Below are 24,535 nucleotides of genomic sequence, written 5' to 3'. Positions count from 1 at the left end.
AAGTACAGATCCCTGAGGCACTCCACTGTTTACCCTTTTCCACTGAGAAAATTGACCATTTAATCCTATTAGGTTTCCTGTCTTTTAACCAGTTTGTAATCCACGAAAGGACATCACCTCCTATCCCATGACCTTTTTCGTTTTCTTCAAAGCCTCTCATGAGAGACTTTGTCAAACACCTTCTGAAAATCCAAATACACTACATCTACCGGTTCACCTTTATCCGCATGTTTATTAACCCCTTCAAAAAAATGAAGCAGATTTATTAGGCAAGACTTCCCTTGGGTAAATCCATGTTGACTGTGTTCCATTAAACCATTGCTTTCTATATGATTTTGATCTTGAGAATAGTTTCCACTATTTTTCCCGGCACTGAAGTCGGGCTCACTGGTCTATAGTTACCCGGATCGCTCCTGAGCCTTTTTTAAATATTGGGGTTACATTGGCCACCCTCCAGTCTTCAGGTACAATGGATGATTTTAATGATAGGCAAGGGGTGGTGAGACAATCCTGACTTCCTTCTTCCCACCCCAGTAAAGAGGAGCTTTGGTAACTCCCATACATAATGACTGGTCTAACAGGAAGATAAGTAAGGTTAAATTGTACTTTACTGATAATTTCAATCATCTTACCTTTCAACTTGCTCAGAGCGATCATTAATACCCAGTAAAAGGTATTTTCAAGAAAGTGGTGTTTGGGGCTGGGGAATTTCTAGTGCTCTTTAGCAACAGACATTGGACCAGGATTACACCCCCTTTATACCAGAGAGTGAGGTAATTAGAGGGGTGTCCTCTGTCAGCCATGGAGGAGGGAAATAGTATATGTAATGACTGATCTAGCAGGAAAGAAAATTATCAGGTAAGTGCGTTGTGGGGAGGTACTTGTTATAGCAGTTCTTGGACTAAAAATAGTTCAGAAGACTCCAGATGAGGGCAGACCCAAGGTGGCTAACTGGGTATATATCTTCATGGTGTGTCCAGCTGTGCACCAAATAGCAGCGATAAAATGTTCGTCCATTTAAAAAAGACAAAGCTGTCAGTAAACTACATTTTGTGATTTGGCAATCCTAGTAGGAAGTGAAGGGGAGAGAGAAACTGGTGTGGGGAAAAACAAGATGGTGTAAAATACACAAACTCTACTTTTTTTTTTCTTACCATAGTTATAAAAAGTATACATCACCTTGAACACTTTGTCGGTACGTCAGACTTGCATGCATTTAAATGAGGCCTTTTTCACACACCTCAATGGCATATATCACATCTTTACAAAGTCATATGTTTTTATTGGAGACAAAGCATATATTTCTAGAAAAAAAACCCCTGAAATCCAATTGGATAAGTTTCCTCAGTGCCCCCATTCCCAGAGTCACTTAATGAAGGCACCTTTTTAGTAGTTACAACTATAAGTCTGCTAGGATAGGTCTCCAACAATTTAGAAAACTTAGATTTTTGCCAGTTTTAGACCCTTTTTTTATGAAATTGTTCAAGTTCTGTCAAGTTCTTTGGGGAGCATTGATGGAAGAAATCCGTTATGTCACAGATTTTTGGTTGGATTAAGGTCTGAGCTCTGACTTTGGACACTCTAGGACCTTTAGCTCTATTTCTTAGCCACTCCAGTGTAGCTTTGGCTGTCTGCTTCAGGTGGTTGTCCTATTGAAATGTGAACTTTTAATTGTTTAATTTGTACTTCAAGCTGTATCACAGTTTCAGCTTTCTTGCACAGGTCAGAAGGCTTTTGTCAAGGACTTTTCTGATTCTCTATTCATTGTGACACGGTCCCTGTTGAAAAACATGTCCATAATATAATGCTTCGCAGTAGGGATGGTGTTCTGCATGATGTGCTGTGGTTTGGTTTGTACCAAATGTAAAACTTTTTTTGCTACATGGCTACAGTATCCCTTGCATGTTCCTTTGCATACTTCAAGGGGGGGGGGGGGGTCAAGGTGGGCTTTCAGTAATGGTTTGCTTCTTTGCTGCACTGCCATACACGCCAGATGTGTGGAATGCTTCTGATATTGGCACATGCACACTCTGACTAGACTTGCAATATACACAGAAAATATTGGAAGATATTAACACTTTTGGGGGAGGGATATCTGTCCAGTGATATAAAATTGTATGCTTATGGGTCACAGAATAACATACTGTGCCACAGTTTAACACTTGCTGCAGGATGTAGCCAGGAGCTACCGCAGAAAACCAGGAGACATTTGTATTCTGGAGCTCATGTGTAGTTTGTCGTTTCTCCCCCCCCAGTCTGCTTCAGGACATACTGCTCAGATTATTCAATCCTTATTTTAAGTTTATGCCTGTTGAAGGGTACATCTAATTTTGGAATGGGAAATAAGTAGGTGCAAGATCTAAAGTTCTTATTCAGTCCAGTTTAACAATGGACAGGTACTTAATTTGAGTTGTGCAAAAGCCATGTCTTGCTTCAGGAATGTGCCCAATGTGTGTGTCTTTATTTTTAACTACCGGTACTTTAAAATTCCCATCAAAGATGAAGACTAGATAAAAACTCTTGATCAGAGGCAGTAGACATACTCCTTGGTGGCACTTGAAGCTGCAAGCAAAAAATGCTTTGGCCCTTTATTTTTTAGCACTGAGAAACGTGATTATATTCCTTACAGATATCCATGGACTATCAGATGGAGGGGGAATGATGCACTTCTTTTCCAAGGCACACCTACATTAATAAAAATGTGTAGCAGACCAACCTCCACAGGGCAGGCAGTGCGTACATGGAGAGGCATCATAACCAAAAGAGCCCTCAAAAACCCCACCAGTCTCTTCCAAGCTTTTAAAACAAACGTAGGGAGAAGATAGAAATTGATGAATTCATCACATTGGACCAGCTCGCTCAGTATACAAGTGCATGCTAAGGGAGACGTTTGGTCAGGCAGCCAGCTCTGTTACCTTGGCTGTAGCATGTGACTTCCAGAGCTCAGTCATGGCTGCTATTCCTAACAGTAAGTCATGGTTGCTCAGTGCATGTTCTCCCCATCTTATTCAGTTTGGGGATAAGACAGAAGCTGGAAGGACTGAAAGTAGGCTCAGGAAAGGGAAGATGAGGATGTGTTGTCGCTCAAATTGGAGCTTTGCTATCCTTGTAATGCATGCTGCCCATTAATTACCACACTCTGGGGCTCATGCTGTAGCTAAGAAGAGGCATGAATGCTTACACATGTTCTCAGGAGCTCCTATACATTTAAGAGCACATGCAAGTGTCTTGTGCGGTGCTAAGAGCAGAATCTAGGTGCTGGCCTGGATCTGAGCATTGGGCAGCGGTGACTCTCTTTTTTTTTTTTTTTTTTCCTGTGGCACATATGATTGCATCCGAAGACACAGCTTTGGAAACACTGTGCTAGACAGATGTTAAAAAATGAGGCACCCCTACTTTGCATAAAGCTGATAGTAAATGAAGTAAGGCTATAAAAAACAAAAAACAGCAGCTTAGGCTTGTGTGTGTTGCCCCAATACCAATAAACAGGAGAACCAAATATGGCCAATAATGAAATCTTTATTGTAAGGAAAATGTCTTTGGTTTACAAGGTATTGGTGGAAGGAAAGAGAACAGTTACACAGAATGCAGTGTATGACTGCTCTCAACTCCTTCAGAGAGCTATCATATCTATCTTACATACAGTATTACTTATAGGCTCCATTACCCTCCCCCACACACACAAATCATGCGTTACCCAGACATCTTGTAATTTCATTTACCATGCACCAAAAAGGGCACTACTTCCTACCACTAAGCCAGTATAACCCCCCCCCCCCCCCCCCCCCCTTTCTGACCACAAATGTCCCTGCTCTGGTTCTGCATTTCACCTCTGAGCCCAGGCAAACTGCTTCATGCTCTCTAACTGTGGTCAGGCTGGCATACCCTAGTTCCTCTTTTGTGCATGTTCCTTCTGTGCTATCAGTGTCTCTGTAAGGATGCAACTCTCCCTTTAGCTGGGGCTTTGAATACACAAGCATCTTGCCTGCCCTTGGCTGCTTGTTGACAGGCAGGTCAATACAGGCTCTGAGGATTACTAGTTTGCTAAATTCAAGTAACTATATTCCAGTCTTGCAAGCCAGGTTTATATAACTTCTGGAATACAAAAATGTAGCCTATTTTATTCCTGTCTTAGATGTGTGGGAAATAGTTACCTAAACTGTCTAATCGGAATTAATCTTGTTGGTCAAAGATCAGCATTCCAATAAAAACAAAAATAGCTAGCAAAATGTTCTAGTTGCCAGGTAAACCAGTGTATCAACGTTTAAAATTACATGACAATGTGGTGTTTCAGACTTTTTCTATATCTTGTGCTAAATAACTCACTTCCTTCACATGTGACCATCTTTTCCCCACTCTCTGTATCAACCTCTGCTGGGTAGGTAGGGAGGACTTTGGGATAGGCAGCAGGTAGACCTCTTGTGGCTCTTCAAAACGTGTGACAAAGGCTTTAAGTAGCTGGAACAAGGAGGTTATTGCTGCCTTCTTGATGTGTAAAGGAAGCCTTCTGTTGGTGGCTGGGTCAGGAGAGAGCATCTCTTCTGATCAAATTAAGAAGGAAGTTTTCCCATGATGGAATAGGCTGGTTAAAAGAAGAAAAAAAAGGCTTCTGCAGCTCCTGGGATTTCTGGTTTGGCTAGATAGCGGCAGTGACTCTTTAGTGGTAATCTAGAAGCTCCTCAGAGGGAGATGGTGGGATTGATTCTGAAGCCTTTTTAGCAAGAGCAAGGTGGTCTCATTTGTGGCTTTTTGGACTGGCAGGAGGGATCTAGACTGGCATTTTAGATATGAAGGAGCTGGCAGTTCTGGTCTCAGATGATTGCTCCTCTATGGTTCCTTGGTTTAGATGAGGAGGCAGGCAGCAGTAGAATTCTCATGCACTGGAAAATTAGTGAACACTAAGATTTTTGGTTGCTATTGGTAATCAGGAGGAGAATCTTTTTTTTTTTTTTGTTTAGCTCTGCAGAGATCTGATTTTTATTTTCATTTTTTTTTTGGTGGCGTAAAACATTTAGGAATTCAGGCTGTGATCTTGCTTGATGTGCTCATGATGCTAAACATGATTTTTTTTTTCTTTGAAGGATCCTGAAATAGCAACACATGGGACTGAGAATTCAACTGGAAGATGCCTGCTCACTCTTTTGGGTCTTGCATTCATTCTTGCTGGTATTATAGTTGGTGGAGCCTGCCTCTACAAATACTTCATGCCCAAGGTAATAGTTTTCTGGTCATAAGAACTGCCATATTGGGTCAGACTGTCCATCAAGAATACTTTTGTTTTCAATCTGTGGATGGTGTTTGTTATAAAGTTTTAAAAAAAACAAAAAACCATTGCATCAAAACATAAACTGACACAGCAGTATGTAAAACATTCAGCCAACTTCTTTCTTCAACAGGCATTTCTAACATACTGTGTGACCGTTTTGATCGATATTTGTATTGGTAAACAGTATATAAATACGTTAAATCCGCATTGTTTAATAACAATATACCCTTCCCCCAGGCTTTACCTTAACATCACAAGTACATTTTCCAAAAGTTCAGGAGGCTCTGTTTTCCAACTTAAACCCATTTAAAACATTGGTAGGAGACGAGCGGGGGGAACATTGAGTCCTAATCACCTTTGTCCACTGGTCCCAAAAGGGGGACCATATCTTGTCATACAGAAACATATTTCATGTAAGTAAATAGGTAAGATACTTATTTGTGTACCTGCCTCTTCCAGCAATCAAGTGTGTGAGCAGACTTCCACAAGATAGCTATCATGAGCTTACCTGTGTTGATCATCTGGTCTGCTAGGCATCATTTAGATAAGCTCGGTGTTTTCCACTTCCCCAGTAGACACATGGCTGGCATAAAGACTAACTTCCCTTAGTGATGGACTTTTTGGACAAGGTCAGAACTAACAGGTGTGCTCAAATGTCCACATCTCCTCCAGCACAAACCAGAAAGCCCAGCAGAGAATATTGAATAAGAGGAAATTGGTATGCTCTATGGAGAAGCTCCATAGAGCATATTGAAATCTTATGTGCTGCCTTCCATATACCTTCCCAATCCTTAACATTCAAGTCTAATTAATTAAAGGTCTCTGTTCCAATGCTCTATCAAACCCAGAGGCGGTCCTGTCCTATCTGACAACCTTGTAAAGGTGCCATATACCCTACCTGGGGATGTCTTCTTCGGCTATCACTTGTTCCACTGGGCCTGGAACCTATGGCTCCTCCACCAACCTTCCTGTCCAACTCAAATCCTCTCCTCTAAGATCTGGAAAGGTTTTGATCTGTTCACTCTTCCCAGAATGGACTGAAGAACTTTAAGCCAGTTTTCCACCAATCCCCAGCCTCGCTATGCATTAATTTATAGAAGCCATTAGTCTACAACTTCCATGTATTGGCACTGGGGCTGATAAAGACTGCAAGCCCAACCCAGTTTTCATGCACATAGCTTTCCACCTTTAAGAGTCTCCATAACCCTATCAACAGCTCCGGCTGAAGCATGGGCAGGTCCAGCCCGCCCACCAATTTAGCTTCCAGTTAGTACCACAGAATCATATATACCTTATGAAGCCAGGCCTGCTGCCCAATAGTAATTTTGTGGATCTGGGAGAGCCATTTCCCTCTGCCTCCCTTGAACGTTACAAGGTACACAACTTAATGTGTGCCGGCTTGTGATGCCAAACTTGGATAATACTCCATTTAGAGCTGCAAAGAAGCTATCTGGTATGTAGCATGAAACATGCTGAAACAGTTATGTCCATCTAGGCAAAATATTCATTTTCAGAACGTTCTCATGGACCAAAAACAATATAGCCACAGAGGCAGTTGGAAGGCTGCCTCCACATCAAGGGCTACCATCAGCCCCATTACATGCTCCTCTTTGGCCAAGGAGATTATATTGAAGCCGCCTTGTATTTGTAGTGGAAATGCTACCTTTTATGAAACCAGTCTGTTCTCCCATTAAATGACATTGACTCAGCCTAAACTGAATGATTTTTACTAAAATCTTAATGACAGTATTGAGCGATTTTTATAGGAAAGTAAGATCTTGAATATAAGTTATCTTGTCCTTGTTTAGGAATCGGCACTATAACTGCATCAGTCATAGTATGTGCTGTCTGGGCATTACCTGAGGTACTCTAATGTTCCCTGTAGCCACAGAGCTAATTCTGAAAAGAACCTTTTGTAAAACTCTGTGTGAAAGCAATCAGGCCCTGGACTCTCTCACCATTTGGTAGCCCAACTGCTGCTTTATATCTCTTGTCAAGATCGGGGCCCTTAGCCTGGCCATTTGCCTTTCAGATGCCTCTGGCATTTCTACCCCCACCAGGTACTCTATTTCCTCAGTCCTACCTTCCTCACTACTGTCTATCCAGCAGCAGTTCATGCTGTATGATTTGCTGCTGTCCTGCTTCTCTTCACTCACACCACATCACTGAGACCATATCTGGCAGGGATATACTGCCCCAGCATTTCTACCTCTATTAGCTGCTGGCCCTCCCTTTATGGTCATCTCTGGCCTTGCTGATCTTGTCTGTCAGCGAACGTGCACACTCTGTCAGACTGGGCCAATCCACCAAGTTAAAGACCAGGATACGATAACCAGAGCTACTTCAACCACTAGAAACTGAGCCAAGGTTGCTTCCATTGGACCGCCACCACCTTCAGCTGTCGCGCTTTTCCTCTAAGCACCCCTGCTACTGACCACCTCCTCCCGAGGAGATGAAGCACAATTTTTTTTTTTTGTTGTGTGCCTCTAGAAATGCAATCATGGCCCTCAGTGAGTCAAAACCTTTCCAGACACAATCAACCCACACTGTAAACCTTGACATGTAAATCAAATGGAAATGCAGCTGTTGCTCGTGGAGGAATTTCTTCACCCATGCTTCTGCTCGCCTTTTCTGTGTACTTGCGCTGTAGTTCGAATATTGCCACACGGCTCCCCAGGTAAGCTAACAGGCAGCCTGCTTCCCCTGCTTTTCTCAGTACCCACTCCTTCATGTGATACCGGTGTAACTTTATTAAAAAGAGTTGTGGAGCATTATCCATTCAGCTCCTACCGGGAATCTAATGCCACTGGTCAACTTCAAGGTGCAGGTCACTTGCCCCCAGACATAGGACCTCCCTGAAAAATCTCTAGGAATTCCTGCACATTCTGTCCGTCTGCCTTCTCCGGGATCCCAACATTTGACCGATTGAGTTTGATTTCCAGGTCCACAACTTTTGTCTCAGAAATTTTACTTGTTTAAACCCTGTGAGTGAGTTAGTTGCTGAGATTCCCAGTCCTCTACTGCAGACACTACTGCTCCTCTCTGGGGCCCAAGGTATCCATTTGGGCCTTGATTTCTGCTATCAAGGACTTCATTGACACTTGTTTTTAGCTGCCTCTGCCTGCAGCTCTCTAATTTCATTTAGGACTTTCACAATCATCCTGCTCAGGGGCTGGTAATTGACTTTCAACTCCATCGGCCTTCTTTCCACCAGCATGCAGTGTCTGACTCAACAGCCTTCCAATAGATATCTGTGATGGGCCTGACCTGAGTGCTGCATGTGTACCTGAAAGTCATCCCCCCCCCCCCCCCTCCTCCTCACTTAATCAAATGCAGGCTACCAAACAATCATGGCCAATGTATTAAAATATTTCCACCTGCATCTAAAAACCCAATGCAAAATAGGGGATAAACTCCTGGGTGAGTGGAACTTCACCATGGAGGCAGACTTACAACAGCACCCTGACTATTCTATTTCCAACAATGGCCAATCCAGGTCACTTATACTTAGCAGGATCCCATCTAGGAGATGGGATTCCATGCTGCTTACACCCATGGATAAGCAATGACAATTGACAGAAATAATAGTCTATAGTTTTCTGGTTTATTTTGAAACAGATTTCTCTTTCCAGTCAGTCAAGTATTTTTAAACCAGTCTGTTTTATATAGTTTTGAATGAAGTATGATTTGTGAAGCAAAGTGAGCACCACCAAAGCAGTAATATATTGCATTTTCTTCTGTTTTAGCATAAGGTTTACCATGGAGAGTTGTGTTATACTGAAAATCAGGATCATGTTCAAGAACCCTACTTCCTGCCCATTGTGGAAGAAGCTGATATTCGGGAAGAAGAGAACATTGCACTCATTGATGTCCCTGTTCAGAAGTCTTCAGATAGTGACCCAGCAGCTATTCTGCATGACTTTGATAGGGTATGTATAAGACATGCCATGTGTGCCCTAATTTTGTTTGAAGAATTCACAGAATTACTACTGTTCCTGGGCTAGACAATTAGCATTGTAATTGGAAGTGGTATGTCATTTATGTAACTAAAGAAATATGTACGTTACCTGACAAGAAGGCATGTGTTAACCATTATGTGTGGGTGACATTGTCCAACACACTCAACACTCTGAGCTCAGTAAAGTTATACTGAACATATATGGGAGTTTTGTTGTGCACACCTGCCTTGTGAGTCTCTTGCCTTGCTTTGTCTAAGCTACATCATGGACATGATCCACTGTTTCTTAGAATTTTTCTATTTTTGAGGCCTAGTGTTTCTCTCTGCCTCTAGCTGCTACAGCTGTGGTTGATATCCTAAAGTAGTACCATGCCTGGAAGATGGAAATCCTAAGGAAGGTACCAGAAGGTAAGAACCTCAAGCCTCAGTGTGAGGGAAGCAGCATAGCAGCTCCATTGAGTGAAGTATCATGCTCTTGGCACAATAAATCAAAGCAGGAAGTCTCTCATTCTTGATCCCACAAGCACAGGAAGGGCCCCTCTACCTCACCCCATGGCATCAGCCTCTGGAACCACCTCAGGTCAGGGGGTTAAGTGTCCCAGAGAAGTCTATGGTGCCAAAGCAGCACTGGGAACCTCCTTGAGGGCTGTCTTCTTTGGAGTCAAACAGCTCAGTGCTATCAATGCAGGACTCCACTATCATGGGGGTCCTCAATGCTGAGGCAGTCTTAGCCTCTTCAGCTCAGGTGCCATCTTTGTGCATGGTATTGAGGATTCCCACAATACTGAGCCATTTTGTTTTATCTGACCCTGTCTGATCAGGATGCCGTCAGCATCCTTGGCTCAGAGCCTGCATTCTAAGGCTCAATCAACACTCTGCTTGGCAGATCACAGTATAGTAATTGGTGTCACAGCAGAGCACTTAAGCATATAGTTTTAGGAGTCCCAAAATGACTGCCATGGCATAGAAAAAAAAGCTACGAGTTATCAATAGAATAAGGTGGAGCATCTCAGAACTAGCTGCTTCTGTGGCAGGGGAGACTACAGGTGCACAGGGTTCCTCTTCAGCTTCTCCAGTAGCCCTGAGCAAGGTGGTTGACCTGGGTTTCTGAAGAGGATGTCTCTTCAGCTCCGGCTCAGAAGGTACTTTTTACTGGAGCTAGGAAAAAATCTTTCCCTCATTATTCCCTGAAGACTGAAAAGGAGAGTAGAACCACTCCGCTCGAAGATGGATGTAGTTTTCCCACATAGTACAAGCATGGAGCAGCCCCACTATTTGTGTGGTGTGTGGGTTTTTTTGTTTTGTTTTAAGTGGGGGGTTTATGCCCTCTTTGTAAGATGAGTAAACCTCCAGGGGAGTCCCTTCACAAATTTGGTGAGGGAAAAAGTGGTCTGTCCACTCTCTTCCTATCAGACATTTCCTTACTGGACCAGCAAAAGTCTACACCTTGGTTGCTGCCTCGATCAATGTTCTTTAAAGAAAGACCCGAGAACAAATGTCTGTGGGCTTCTTCGGTTCCTTCAACTTCAAATGGATTTCTGTGTTTTTCTCCAGGATCTTCTGATGAGGATGTAGCAGATGCCTACATTGTATCTGGCTGTAGCCAGAAGCTGGATGTGAAATATAGGGTATGGGGTGGTCTAATTGTCATACCTCTGTGGTAGTATAATTGACATTGAAGCTTGCTAAGCACACTTGTGATCACTTCAACATAGTAAGACTGTCTTCAGGATTGCCCGCTCAATGTCTGAATTGTGGCTCACCAGCTTTTCATGATGCAGTATTTGCATGAATGTGTCCAGAAGCTAAGACCCTTGCTAAAATTATCACATCCTGAGCAGTTGGACTTTGAGCAAAAGATGGTGAAGAATGTGAGAAGCATCTTATCTGTTCAATATATATAAAGCTTTCCATATTTTATCCAGCACTCTGGAAGCTTCCAAAGGGGCCCATAGACTTGTATGGTTGCAAGGGGCTTCAGAGAAAATGTGCATAATTGTCTTGCTGATATGCCCTCTATAGTGAAAACCTTTTTGTCAACAAAGTTCAAGAATCAGACATTCTGATTTTAAGGAGCATCAATAAAAAAAAATTCAGTGTTTATGGTGGACTATCTAGCTTTTGCCTGATATTGGTACTTTTCTTCCAAATACCCATTCTTCCTAAGATGTCCCTTCTGTTCTATTCAGTATCTTTGAGCTCCTCCTACTTTTCATTAGCTGCTACCCACTTGAAGGGACTAGTTTTTGATGGCAGAGACCTACCTCTTCCAGTTGAAGGAAGGGTTCAATCCCTCCAAGAATGGCTCCATATCACCAAGCATAAGGGTCCTTTAAATTGTGGTTATTGCTTATGTTTCTCTTGCCTTCCACTGACCCAATAGATTTCAGTCTTGAACTCTGACCCTTCTCAAGCAACTTAACTGCAGCTGGGGGGTAGTCTGTTCTCCAGCAGAGGATTGTCAAACTTGCCCCCTATTAGTAGTGTGGCCAGGGATTCTATTCCTGGTATCTTCTAATCCCCAAGAATACTGGGAATAAGGCCTATACTGGATTTGCAAATACTGAACAAAATGCTGGCTAAGAAGATGTTCAAGAGGTGCTCATTCCCAGCAGTCCTTCCTTTCATTTAACCAAGGAATTGTATGTATGCTTTAGATCTAAAAGACTCCCTTTTATATAGGGAGGAAGTGATGTACGTGAGCGAGATAGCAACTCGAATCTAAAGCTCCCTATTTGCCTTCATAAAAATCCCATTTGAGCCAGAAAGTCTGTTTTTGAGCTTGGCAAGGAACCAGAAGTCTTTGGTGCAAGACAGCCAATTTTTTTTTTTAAGCGGTTCTTAGCATGAAGCAGATTGGAACCTGAGACCAGTACAAGAATTCAGTACAGCACAAGATGTCATCCAGACAACTGCAAATGTAAAACTGTAGATTTTTTGCTAAAGGCAAATTTGAAATGAAGTTGGCCATAGGCAAAAACTCATAATAAATTTTTTTTAAAATATATCCGAAGCAAGAAATCTTTGAGGGAGTCGGTTGGACTATTAGATGACCAAGGGGTTAAAGGTGCTCTTAGGGAAGATAAGGCCATTGCAGAAAGACTAAATTAATTCTTTTCTTCCGTGTTTACTAATGAGGATGTTGGGGAGATACCAGTTCCGAAGATGGTTTTTAGGGGTGACGAGTCAGACTAACTGAACGAAATTACTGTGAACCTGGAAGATGTAGTAGGCCAGATTGACAAACTAAAGAGTAGCAAATCACCTGGACCAGATGGTATGCACCTAGGGTACTGAAGGAACTAAAATTTCTGATCTATTAGTTAAAATTTGTAACCTATCATTAAAATCATCCATTGTACCTGAAGACTGGAGGGTGGCCAATGTAACCCCAATATTTAAAAAAGGCTCCCGGGCGATCCGAGTAACTATATAGACTAGTGAGCCTGACTTCAGTGCCAGGAAAAATAGTGGAAACTATTCTCAAAATCAAAATCATAGAGCATATAGAAAGACATGGTTTAATGGAACACAGTCAACATGGATTTACCCAAGGGAAGTCTTGCCTAACAATCTGCTTCATTTTTTTTGAAGGGGTTAATAAACATGGATAAAGGTGAACCGGTAGATGTAGTGTATTTGGATTTTCAGAAGGTGTTTGACAAAGTCCCTCATGAGAGGCTTCTAAGAAAAAAGTCATGAGATAGGAGGCGATGTCCTTTCATGGATTACAAACTGGTTAAAAGACAGGAAACAGAGAGTAGGATAAAAGGGTAAACAGTGGGGTGCCTCAGGGATCTTACTTGGACCGGCGCTTTTCAAAATATCTTTATGAGGAATATGAGTGAGGTTATCAAATCTGCAGATACAAAATTATTCAGAGTAGTTAAATCATAAGCAGATTGTGATATATTACAGGAGGACCTTGCAAGACTGAGCATCCAAATGGCAGATGAAATTTAATGTGGACAAGTGCAAGCTGTTGCATATAGGGAAAAATAACCCTTGCTGTAGTTACATGATAGGTTCCATATTAGGAGCTACCACACAGGGAAAAAGATGTAGGCATCATAGTGGATAATACTTTAAAATCGTCGGTACAGAGTGCTGCGGCAGTCAAAAAAGCAAACAATGTTGGGAATTATTAGAAAGGGAATGGTGAATAAAACGGAAAATGGCATAATGCCTCTCTCCATGGTGAGACCGCACCTTGAATTCTGTGTACAATTCTGGTCACCACATCTCAAAAATTGTTATTTGCGATGGAGAAGGTACAGATAAAGGCAACCAAAATGATAAAGGGGCTGGATCAGCTCCCCTATGAGGAAAGGCTGAAGAGGTTAGGGCTGATCAGCTTGGAGAAGAGATGGCTGAGGGGGGGATATAATTGAGGTCTTGAACGAGTAGACGTGAATTGGTTATAGCAAGTAGCACATTTAAGACTAATCAGAGAAAATTCTTTTTCACTCTACGCACAATTAGACTCTGGAATTTGTTGCCGGAGGATGTGGTTAGTGCAGTTAATATAGCTGTGTTTAAAAAAGGATTGGATAAGTTCTTGGAGGAGAAGTCCATTACCTGCTATTAAGTTCACTTAGAGAATAGCCACTGCCATTAGCAATGGTAACATGGAATAGACTTAGTTTTTGGGTACTTGCCAGGTTCTTATGGCCTGGCTTGGCCACTGTTGGAAACAGGATGCTGGGCTTGATGGACCCTTGGTCTGACCCAGTATGGCATTTTCTTATGTTCTTATGATATTGACTAATCAAGACTTATTGTAAAGAAAGGCAGGAAGTTGAGAAGGAATAAAGAAAACATACTTGACTCCTTGAATCTTAAACATTTACAAGGTTATTGTAAAATTACATTAACTTTAACTTTAAATGTGAATTGAATACTGTTTATAGTAGTGTATTTACTACTTTGCATGGTGTGCTGTAAATATAGTAATAAAATCCATTCAAAGTTTGACATGTCAGTTTACAGCAGACCATCTGCCAAGAGGAACAGTCATAATGCTTGATCTTAGAGCAAAGGAAAAGTAGGCAAAAGTGTTGCAATTTGGGGGGGAGGAGAGGTGGCAAATAAGAAAATAGGGGCTTTGGAATTTTTTTTGTAGTGGCTTTATTTTTGAGAGGAAATATTTAGAAATTAGATTATTTTTCCATGGCAACCAGATGTAACGGAACCAAAGCATATTTAAAATGTTACTTTAAAACATTTTTTGCTATATGGGGAGAATGTTGCAGCATGCAGAAGTCTGTGTAAAAACAGCTGTTTAACTTGTGGTCTAACTATATGATATGGCAAAACTCCATTATCAAGATGCTAGTTAACCTGCATGTTTGATTATCTGAGAGCCTGTTTGCTGCTTCAGGGAGCAAACAGGAAAAGAGGGGGTGACATAAAAGTGCGTAGAGCAGAGAAGCTTTTGTGTGTCTAATGTTTAACATTTCTGGAAAAAAAAAAACCTTTCTAGATACCTTTTGATAAAGTACTAGATAATGGGGCATTTACTGTACTTGATTTCATTATTAGAAGCTGTATTATGTTAATACTGCCATTAAAGTCATTTTGAGGATGGAAATGGCTCAGGAAAAGGCTAGAAAAATACCAGGGTTGCAATACAAACCTTATAATGAAGCTTAAGACTATCAAAGGAGGAAAAGAGGGAGTGATCTGAAAAACATTTAAAATATTTTGATGGGCTTCAAGTAAGTATAAGGACTGTAAAACATTCTATAAAGGAAATTCAAGGACCCAGGGGGTCACAATATGAAGTTGCAGGGAGGAAGGCTTTTTGAGAACATGAAGAAAGAGTGATAGATCTTGGAATAGGCTGCTGGCAGAGGTAGTTGCAGCCAAATCTGACTATGTAAACTTATTTGAGATAAAGTACAGTAGTAAAGGCGCAGGGTGTAACAGCTAGAAGAAATGAGGGGCTGGAGTCTGCTTAGTCGTGTGGATCTTTAAAGGAGAATATACCATATTTTTCGCTCCATAAGACACACTTTTTGTGTCTGTCTTATGGAACAAATATATATAAAAATAAAAATCTAACAGCCCCCTCCTGACACCCCCCCCCCCCCCCCCACCAAAGACCTGCCATAAGTCCCTGGTGGTCTGGGAGTGATCTCCTGGACTTGGGCTGTCTGCTGCCAGCAATCAAAATGGCACCGACAACACAGTAAGGGCAAAGGACTGTCGGCGCCATTTTGATTGCTGGCAGCAGACAGCCCAAGTCCAGGAGATCACTCCCAGACCACCAGGGACTTATGGCAGGTCTTGGGGTCAGGAGGGTGGGGGTTAATTTAAAGGGTTGGGATGAGGTTTTTTTTTGGGGGGGGGTTCCCACAGAATTGGAAAGAAAAACGTTTTCTGATCTGGGGAATGGACCGAAATGGCCCTCCCCAGACCTGAAAACAAAATGGGGAGAAAAAGTTATGCACTCCCCTAATTTGCTCCATAAGATGAACAGATGCCCGGGGACAGAGCCGGTTTAGCACAATTTTTTTTTAATTTTCCCCCTCTGAATCCTAGGTGCGTCTTATGGAGCGAAAAATACGGTAAATCAGTGGGCAGTGTGTGACAGTACAACTACATCAAGTTTCTAAGAAGGCTGGGGTAAACTGCATAGATCAACCATGATTACACCTTGAACATCAAGGGCAGATGTGAACTCAGCAGATTTGGTGGCTGTTTTGAATTCCAAAAGTTTTGTAAGACCTGAAAGTAGTTCTAGGTGTTGTAGATTAACTTTAGAATGTTGAAGAAATAAGGCCTGAAATAGTCCACCAGATGAGGTAAGGGAGGCCAGAACTGAAACAATTTTAAAGCACACTTAGGACAGATACACAGGGCAGTAGTAGGAACAAGGTGTAAGAGGTTTGGATAAGAAGAGGGGTTAGGGTGGTGGGGAGAGTTAGTATATAAGTATAGGGATTTACATACTAATCTATCCAAATTGGTAGAGAACAAGAGGAAAATTTTGGATTGGTCAGTGTATCTGCTGTTGGCTATCATGTGTTTTTTTTTTTCTTGTAACCCTTGGATATCATATTAGTACCTAAATTGTAAAGTTACATTTTTAACCAAGATACGTTGGTAGCCACACAACTTTATTTCTAATGTTTCACATTTGTTTAACCTTAACCTACCTCAGAATCCTTTAAAATGAAAATTTATATTCCTGTTCATACCCCAAATCCAGACAAGTGTATTTTGCATCCCTGCAGGCAGAGGCATAGAATAAAAACTTTCAGGCACTGCTAATTAACAGAGTACCACCTGCTGCCCTTAGTATGTATTATTTAAATCTTTTTCTATACCGTCGTTAAGGTGGGTACCGTCACAACTGTTTACAGTAAGGCACAAAAAGTAATGCTATTAAAATCTATCATTTTACACAGGTGCCATAAGGTTCGGTAACATAGTTTTTATCAAAGTTAGTTGTTAAATGAGTGTGAACACTATCATGTCCAGGTCAATTCTATAGCAGTTTTGAGTCTAGGACCCATTCTATAAATGTAACTTATCCTTTAGTGATGAATTCTATTAAAACATACACCCTTAGTGATTACTGTTTGTGTGGGTGTTTTGTACCTTGCATTTCCCTGGATTCTATTCTCCCTTCTCTTTTTGAAAGGCTTGTTTAAATAAAATTTCTGTCTCCAGCACATGGTAGAGGTGCAAACCTGCAGTCTGGAGATTATTCAAAAGGAAAACAAAATATGTAAGAAGTTGGTGAAGTCTGGTATTTGGTTCCTTTGTGCGTCATTCTTTGCATTGAGCAGTGGGATTGGTAATCCCTGTTTTGGCTCAGCCCTAAACTTCGAGGGAGCAAAAGCCAGGGATCCTGGTTTCCTTGCTCCTCCTGAGGCCTTCTCACCCTCCTGACAGCCAGAAGCAGGAAAGTGTGTGTAAATTTTTTTTTCCTTTGGATTGCTTGGTTGCTTTGTGGGTTTTTTGAAAGAGAAGCTTGGGAAAGCAGTACTGTTTGGTTGACTGCCTCTGCGGTGACTTGTGAAGGTAAGAGGAGATGTGTGCAACTTGCTTGCATTATTAGGGGCCCAGAACAGCATCTGTGGCAGCACGTGGGGGGAGAGGGTTTGCTGCAGGCCACAGCAGAAGCATAGGGCCTCCCACAGAGCACAGGAAACTCACACCTGTGGTGTGAGGAAATTGCACCTCTATGAAGCCTCTTTGTGTTCCAGCTGTGCCTCCGAGAGGGCAGGAACCTCTGAAGGTCTCAGGCAGTGGCCCCTGCATGAATTCTTCAGGCCCCATTCTGGAGACCCCAGGGGTGGGGGCAGTGGAGGTTTGATCATGTCCATGTGGCAAGAGGCGTACTATTGCTAGGGAGTTCAGGGATTCCCCTACTTCACTTTCTCCAGTGGATCCAGATAATGTAGAAGATAAGGGGCAAAGGAGCCAGAGGAGGACATGGCAGAAAAGGGATATAGATGGTTTGAGGAATTTTCCATGGATTTTGTACTGCTGCTCCATAAGGCTTATCTGGCAAAATGGGAGGCAGTGTAAGTGCAGCCCAGGTCTGGGAGAATTTTTCAGCTCCTGAGTCTGGGGCAAGAGAGAGAGATCTGACTTGGAGGATGAAGATCTCCAGGAGGGCACATGAGACGATCCAGCCATTGATCCTGTGAGTTCTCTGGCAGATAGCAAACTTGATATGGTGGCTGTGCCAGTTGCAGAAGGAGATGATCCGAGGATCTTGAGATTATTCTGTAAGGAGGAACTGTGGCCCCTCATTCCCCACATGTTGGAGGAACTAGGGATCAAGGTCATACAGGAGGAGTCAGACAATGAGGGGTGCACTCAGTATTAGACAGTCTGCATGGACCACAAAAGGCTTTTCCTTTGCCAAAGAAGTTAGTGGAGTGGGAGTCTCCTGAGGCAGGGCTGAAAGTGGCATGGGCTATAGTTAAGTTGTATTCCCTGATGGAAGAGAACCTGGAGCTTTGGAAATTTCCAAATGTGGCTATGGCAGTGTCTGTAGTTACCAAGAAGATGACCATTCCCGTGGCAGGGTCAGCTGCGCTGAACAATATCCAGGATCAGAAGTTGGAAATCCTGCTAAAGAGATTTTGAGGTCTTGATGTTTAGCCTTCAGGCTGCAATCTGTGCTAGTCTGATCAGAGAGCTTGTTTGTGCTGGGTCTAGAAAGCACAGGAGCAGATGTTTGCCAGCTCCTGCTGATGCCAACCATGGAACTCAGGCTCCCCCCTGCCTCTATGTGGCAGATGTCCTGTACGACATGGTCTGAATGTCAGCCAGGAATATGGTGTCCATGGCATGCAGACTCCTGTGGCTGTGCAATTGGGCAGCAGATGTGTGGTCTAAACACAGCTGTGTAATTTCCCCTTTAAAGGGAAGCTGTTAGGGGAAGCATTTGGGGGGGGAGTCAAAAGGGAACAAGTTGGCCTGAGGATAAGACCATAGTTTACTGCCACATTCTCACTTTCAAGAGGTGAAGTTTTGCTCCATTAGGAATTCCATCTCAACACAAACAAGGTTCTGGAAGGCAGCAGTGCTTTCAGGGGACATGTAGGTCTTCCAGAGATACTGGCCAGGGGGCCGGAGGAAGTAATACCTCCCAATGAAGGAGGCTGGTCCACTCTTCCCTGGAAGCTGTTGGAGACCACTCCTCTTACAAGGAGTGGACCAAGACCATGTCTGATCAATGGGTCTTGGAAGTAATAAGACTGCTATGCCTTAGAATTTTCACACCCGATCAGAGACCTATGTGGTGTCCTGTTGCGCATTTTGTACCAAGCGGGTAGTAGTATTGGACACATTGCAGCAACTGGAGACCAATCTTCAGTTCCTCCCCCCAGGGGAGCAGGGACTAGGAAGGTATTCTTTACTCTGTAGCTCCCAAGAAGAGAGGCACTTTTTGGCCTATTCTCGATCTGCAGAAGTTGTGCAGCACTGTGGGTACCGTGCTTCCGTATGGTGATAGTGGTGCATATAATGGAGAATTTCTCACATTGTTGGATCTAATGGAGGCAAACCTGCATATTCCCATTCGGTCAGACCCATCGCATTTCTGTGATTCATAGTGTCCTGAGAGCATTTTCAGTTTTGCATGCTGCTCTTCAAGTTGGCAAAGGCACCAAGAACTTTCACAAAGTTGATGGTGGTGGTAGCAGCCCTCAAAGGAAGGGATTCTGGTGCATCCGTATGTGGACGATTGGCGTATTCTGTCAGTTGGAGATGGCGTGCCATCATTTGCTTTGAGACTTCAGAGCACTTGACTCTCTGCTAGGTTTATCACCCAACTCAGGAACCTCATAGCCGGCCCAGTCATTGGAATATTTGGAAGCATGGTTCAATACTAGCTTAGGCAAAGATTTCCTTACCTCAGAGACTGTGGTCAAGTTGAAGGCTCAAGTGCTTCGTCTACTGTGGCTTTCAGTTCCCAGAGTCTGGGATTATTTACAGGTTCTCAGATCTGTGGCATCTATGCTGGAGTTGGTCCCATGGGTGTTTGACATTTTGGCCTCGCCAGCAGGCTCTTTTATACCGTTTTAGAATCTTTCAGAGGAGTTTCAACTACCTTTACCACTTCTGAGGGAATAGAGATCCAGTCTCTCGTGGTGACTATCATCTCCCTGTTTGGAGAAAGGAGTGGACTAGGTGGTAGTGACCACAGATGCCAGCCGCAGTGTGTCAGGCACATGCAGCTCAAGGTCAGTGGTCACCAGTGGAAGTATTCTGGTCAATCAACTAGTTGGAAATGAGGGCAGTTTGCAGGGCATTAATGGCCTTTCTTCCAGGGATTTGGGGACGTGTGGTGTGAGCGTTCTCAGACAATGCAACAGTGGTATACATCAATTGAGGTGGGACAAAGTCAGCTACTGGCTTAGGAGCACTTTCTTTGGGCTTAGAACCAACTGGCAGTGATAGCAGCTTCTCATGTAGCTGGAGTGGACAATGTACATTGTCCAATCTCAGTAGACAGCAGTTAGATCCCAGGGAATGGGAGTTGTCAGGGGAGGCCTTGGCCCTCATTCAGAGCAAGTGGGGCAAGCCCCAGTTCAATCTCATGGTGACTTGAGAAAATGCCCAGGAGGGGAGGTCAGTTCTGAAGGAATCTATGCTCTGGTTCAGCCTTGCTGACAAGGCTTCTACTATATTTTTCCCCTGTGGCCTCTTGTAGGCAGAGTATTACATTTCATCTAGCAACATCCAGGAAGGGTGATTCTAGTGGCTCCGGAGTGCCACATCTGTGGTGGGCAGCGGACTGTCTAGCCTGGCTGGGGCACCTGCAGGGGTTTCTACAGCAGGGGCCCATCTCGGAACAGGCAGATCACTTTTGTCCAACAGCCTGGCTTTTGAGATGTTTTCACTTGAAAGGGCTTTCAGTCGGTGATTTGCTACGTTGCTTCAGGCTAGGAAACCTTTCACTTTAGTGTATATCCATGTGTGGAAATTTAGTTGTGACCTGTATCCTTTGTTTCCCAGGTATTGCAGGACGGCTTAGTGAAGGGGGCTGGCCTATAACCTGCTCCAAGCTCAGGTGGCAACGTTGGGCTGTTTTCATGGAAAGCTTCAGGGGAAGCTGATGGTGTCTCATCTGGACATTGTGATTTAAGTGAAACACTTTGTCTTCTGGTTCATAGGATGTGTCCCTCATGGGACCTTAATCTGGTTCGAGTGCTCTATGGACCTCCTTTTGAACCGTTGAGAGAGTCTTTGAAGGATCTTACCTTGAAGGCCGTTTTCTTAGTGGTAACTTGTTTTAGCTAGATGGATTTCAGAGCTTCAAGCCTTGTTCACAGATCCTTTTTGGATATCTGACGACAGGCTGTCGCTGTGCACGGTTCATGCCTTTTTGTCAAAGGTCGAATTCTTCTCACCTCAACCAGACTGTGGAATTGCCAGCCTTTCCTGACATAATGGCAAATGTGCCGCACAAAAGGAACTTCATTTATTGGATGTCTGTCCGAACGCTGTTATCTTAAGTTCACAAATGAATTTTGGAGGTCTATCATCTTTGTTTTATTCAGTGGAGCAAAAGGGATGTAAGGTGGCTGAGTAAGATTGTGTGATGGTTGAAGGAGGTGACTTTTTTTTTTTTTTTTCCCCCAGCCTCTCTGTAAGGGAAGGAGTGTACAGTAGAGTGGTCCACAAACTCTACATCACTATAAACATAATTGTAACACTTTGAATAGTGAATTTTACCCATGAACCATACCTTACTGGTACAGTTGGTCCTGACCTACTCCATTAAACAATTGATTGTCTTTAATATATTGTAACCGAACCTTTAGCGGCACCTGTTAGAATGTACTAATGTTCACCCTCACCTACATTAATTTATGTGCTTACATGTAAACCGTTGCGATGGTATATGACTTAGCGACAGTATAGAAAAGATTTTAAATAAATAAAAATAGATTAATTCCTAAGGGACTGTGGCACATTCTGATAGGGCACAGGCAGCCTCCTGTGCGGAGTGTTAGCTGGTATCTCTACGAGAGATTTGTCGGGCAGTGAAGCGTTTTCCCTTCACACTTTTTTACCAAGCATTTCTGCCTGGATTTTCAGGTGCCAGTTGAAGTGATGTTTGGAGAAAGTTCCTGCTCAATGCTTGGGTACATCCCACTTGTCTGGGGTATGAACAGGGAAAGAGAATTTTTTTGGTTCTTACCTGCTAATTTTTGTATGTGGAATACCACAGAAGTCCAGAATCCCATCCCCTTATTTTTGCAAAAGACCTTTCTTGCTTCTAGGTGTCTAAAAATGACGATTGTATATAGGTTAAGCAATTAGGGTTGCAAGTTTTTCATTACCCTGGAGGTTGGGTTCCAGATTTTTAAGGGGGCTCCAACTTTGATTCTCTGCTCACCCCAAGTGGAAATCCATTTGGGTTTTTGGGAGTAGACATCTTGGCTTGGGTGTACAGGTCAATACTGAAGGACTGCAGGTGGCAGTCTTGGTTAAGTAGCAGTGGCTGAAAAGTGGTGTTTTGTTTTGTTTTGTTTTTCTCTGCTTCCATCTGCTGGTAGGGATGCAAAACCCATTTGTCTGGACTGATCCTGTGATCTTACCTAATTTTTGGTCTTGAATAACCAATTTTCCTTTTTCAATCTTTTTGGGTATATGTTGAATGTCCATCTGCCAGGCAACTTCATTGTGATTGGTTTTATTACAACATAATCTTTTATTGCGCCATGTGTGAATCAAACTCTAGGACACACACAAAGTCTTACTCGAGGCATAGAATCTTTTGGACAAGCTAGGCATTCCTGAATAAGCAGTGAAAACTAATCTGAAAAATTGTAAAACTGCCCCTGCCTCCCCAAAAGTAAACTTGGGGTACATGGTATAAGTAGAACTTAATGAGCCTTATTTCCTATTTTTGTTCTTTTAATAGCTTCTGACTGCTTATCTTAATTTGCATTTGGGTAAATGCTATGTAACACCACTGAATACATCCATTGTCATGCCACCAAGAAATCTCAAAGTCCTTTTCGACAAACTTGGGGTAAGTATGCCATTTTCATCTTTTTCTTTTGCCTTATTTCAGCATACACTTAGTGCTTTCCCCACAGTTTATAACAATTCTAACATTCAAAAAGTGCCTTACAGACTTCTATTAATTTTAGTTTGAGACTCTTCATAATTGTGGAGCAGATCCCCTGTTTTCTGTGCTAGAGGTGCTGCTACTCTGGGTTCATATCAGATGGAGGGGGTAAAATTTCTCTTCCAGGACCCCTGGTACTGTAGATCACAATTGCCGTGACCATTTCTCTTAACACTCTAAATCAAATGTTTCCAGGAGGTGCTAAAGAGCAGGGAAGCCCAAATTAGCAGAACAGGAATAAACCAGGAATTGCAAAACGGTCCATCCATTTCCTAGTAAGTCCACACTAAGGTACACTCAGAACACTGGAGTCCATAGTTGGTGTTCAGATAAAATGTAGTTCTTTACTGAAACTTAGAAGGATCAGGTCAAGATTACAAAAATAAGAATCAACATGCATCCAGTAATCAAGCAAATGGTTTCTCTGTCCATCTTTCTGTGCACTTCCCTTCCTGCTGTTGCACCTTTATCCTGATTGAAAATAGTTCAGTTCTGGCATGAACTAGGCTGGAGGAAGAAAAAACCTCCACAAGCAAAAATACTAAACTTGGTTCCAAAAAGTGAAACACTTCAACTGTAATCCTACGTCTCTTGAGTTACTGGCTCAAAAACTACATCCTTCTCCTTACCTCATCTGTTAACTGGTTGAATGGGCAAAAGGCCAGTTCTTTGGGATACCAGAGGTATGCCCTTTCCTCAGGCACTGGTCAATCAAAGTCTTCTCATATCTCTTCCTCAAAAACCTCTTTGCCAAATGCCTAACTTGCCTTTTGTGAGATCCTTGGGAAATCTCCTGCTCTCAAACACTTTGCTTGAGATCCTGTGCAAATCCCTAGTTTTCCAATCCACTCTCAGGAATGGTTTCAAGTTACTCTTATGTCCTTCCCAGTGAAACACTGGGCATATACCCAAGGTACTTTATACCCCTAAAATGCCTATCCCTCAAAAGGCTGGGGTTATAGCAATGGGAGGAATCAAAACCCCTCCTACTGCCATTAGATGATGATCACACAGGCATTGTTGGTGATTGGCATAGCCCCATTGCATGAGCTTTTAGGTTATACTACTATAGTTAAAGTACAGAGCATTTGTTTGGGCAGTCATAAGATATTTTGTTTAGGTCAAACAGAACTAATAAATTAAACCCACTTCAGACATTTATTTTTTATGTGCAGAGTGAGGAGCTGCAGCACAAACCTAGAAACTTTTTTTTTTTTTTTTTGTATTTTTGTAAAATTTGGTTGCTGCTGAGACACATGCATGCATCTCACCAGTCTGACATCATGTGGTCTGCTAACCCTAAGTGTATTATGGATGAGGCTATGGATTGAGATTTTTGTTTTCCCGCCTGTTGTGTATTTATGAACATAAAACACAAGCTTATGTGGGAAGGATTTTCTCCTCCCTACCTCCAAAAAATTATTCTAAGAAAATAGGCTCTTATAAATCTGTGTAATCTCTTACAAATACATTCAGTACTGTGGAGGTTATACCAAATGGGACAAGATACTAATGGATTGAGTTCACAGTGTGATAAAGAAAATGTCTTCCATGTACATTGTATGGCATTGCCATCTGGTTCAGAGTAGAGGCTATATTAATGGAAAGAATGGTACTGGAATACTAGATGTATATTATGTCCAACAATGGCAAAATAAGCATTGGAGGTTTCTGCACACTTTTTTTTTTATTGTTGCCAAAC

The 24,535-nt window shown here is 42.5% G+C and overlaps 1 protein-coding gene across 1 annotated transcript in view; it reads left to right on the top strand.

Annotated features, from left to right (window-relative positions):
• Window positions 1–24,535, top strand: part of ITM2A (integral membrane protein 2A) — a 39,349-nt gene that overhangs the window by 2,928 nt on the left and 11,886 nt on the right. Inside the window, exons 2-4 of the mRNA XM_029606538.1 lie at window positions 5,082–5,213; window positions 9,013–9,195; window positions 22,624–22,734. Coding sequence (XP_029462398.1) covers window positions 5,082–5,213; window positions 9,013–9,195; window positions 22,624–22,734 — 426 coding nt within the window. The remainder of the gene's footprint in view (window positions 1–5,081; window positions 5,214–9,012; window positions 9,196–22,623; window positions 22,735–24,535) is intronic.

The sequence above is a fragment of the Rhinatrema bivittatum genome, chromosome 6 (genome assembly GCF_901001135.1).
Source record: "Rhinatrema bivittatum chromosome 6, aRhiBiv1.1, whole genome shotgun sequence".
In the NCBI taxonomy this organism is placed as follows: Eukaryota; Metazoa; Chordata; class Amphibia; order Gymnophiona; family Rhinatrematidae; genus Rhinatrema; species Rhinatrema bivittatum.
Note: the sequence above shows the minus strand (reverse complement) of the source record. Positions and strands in the feature narration are given on the sequence as shown.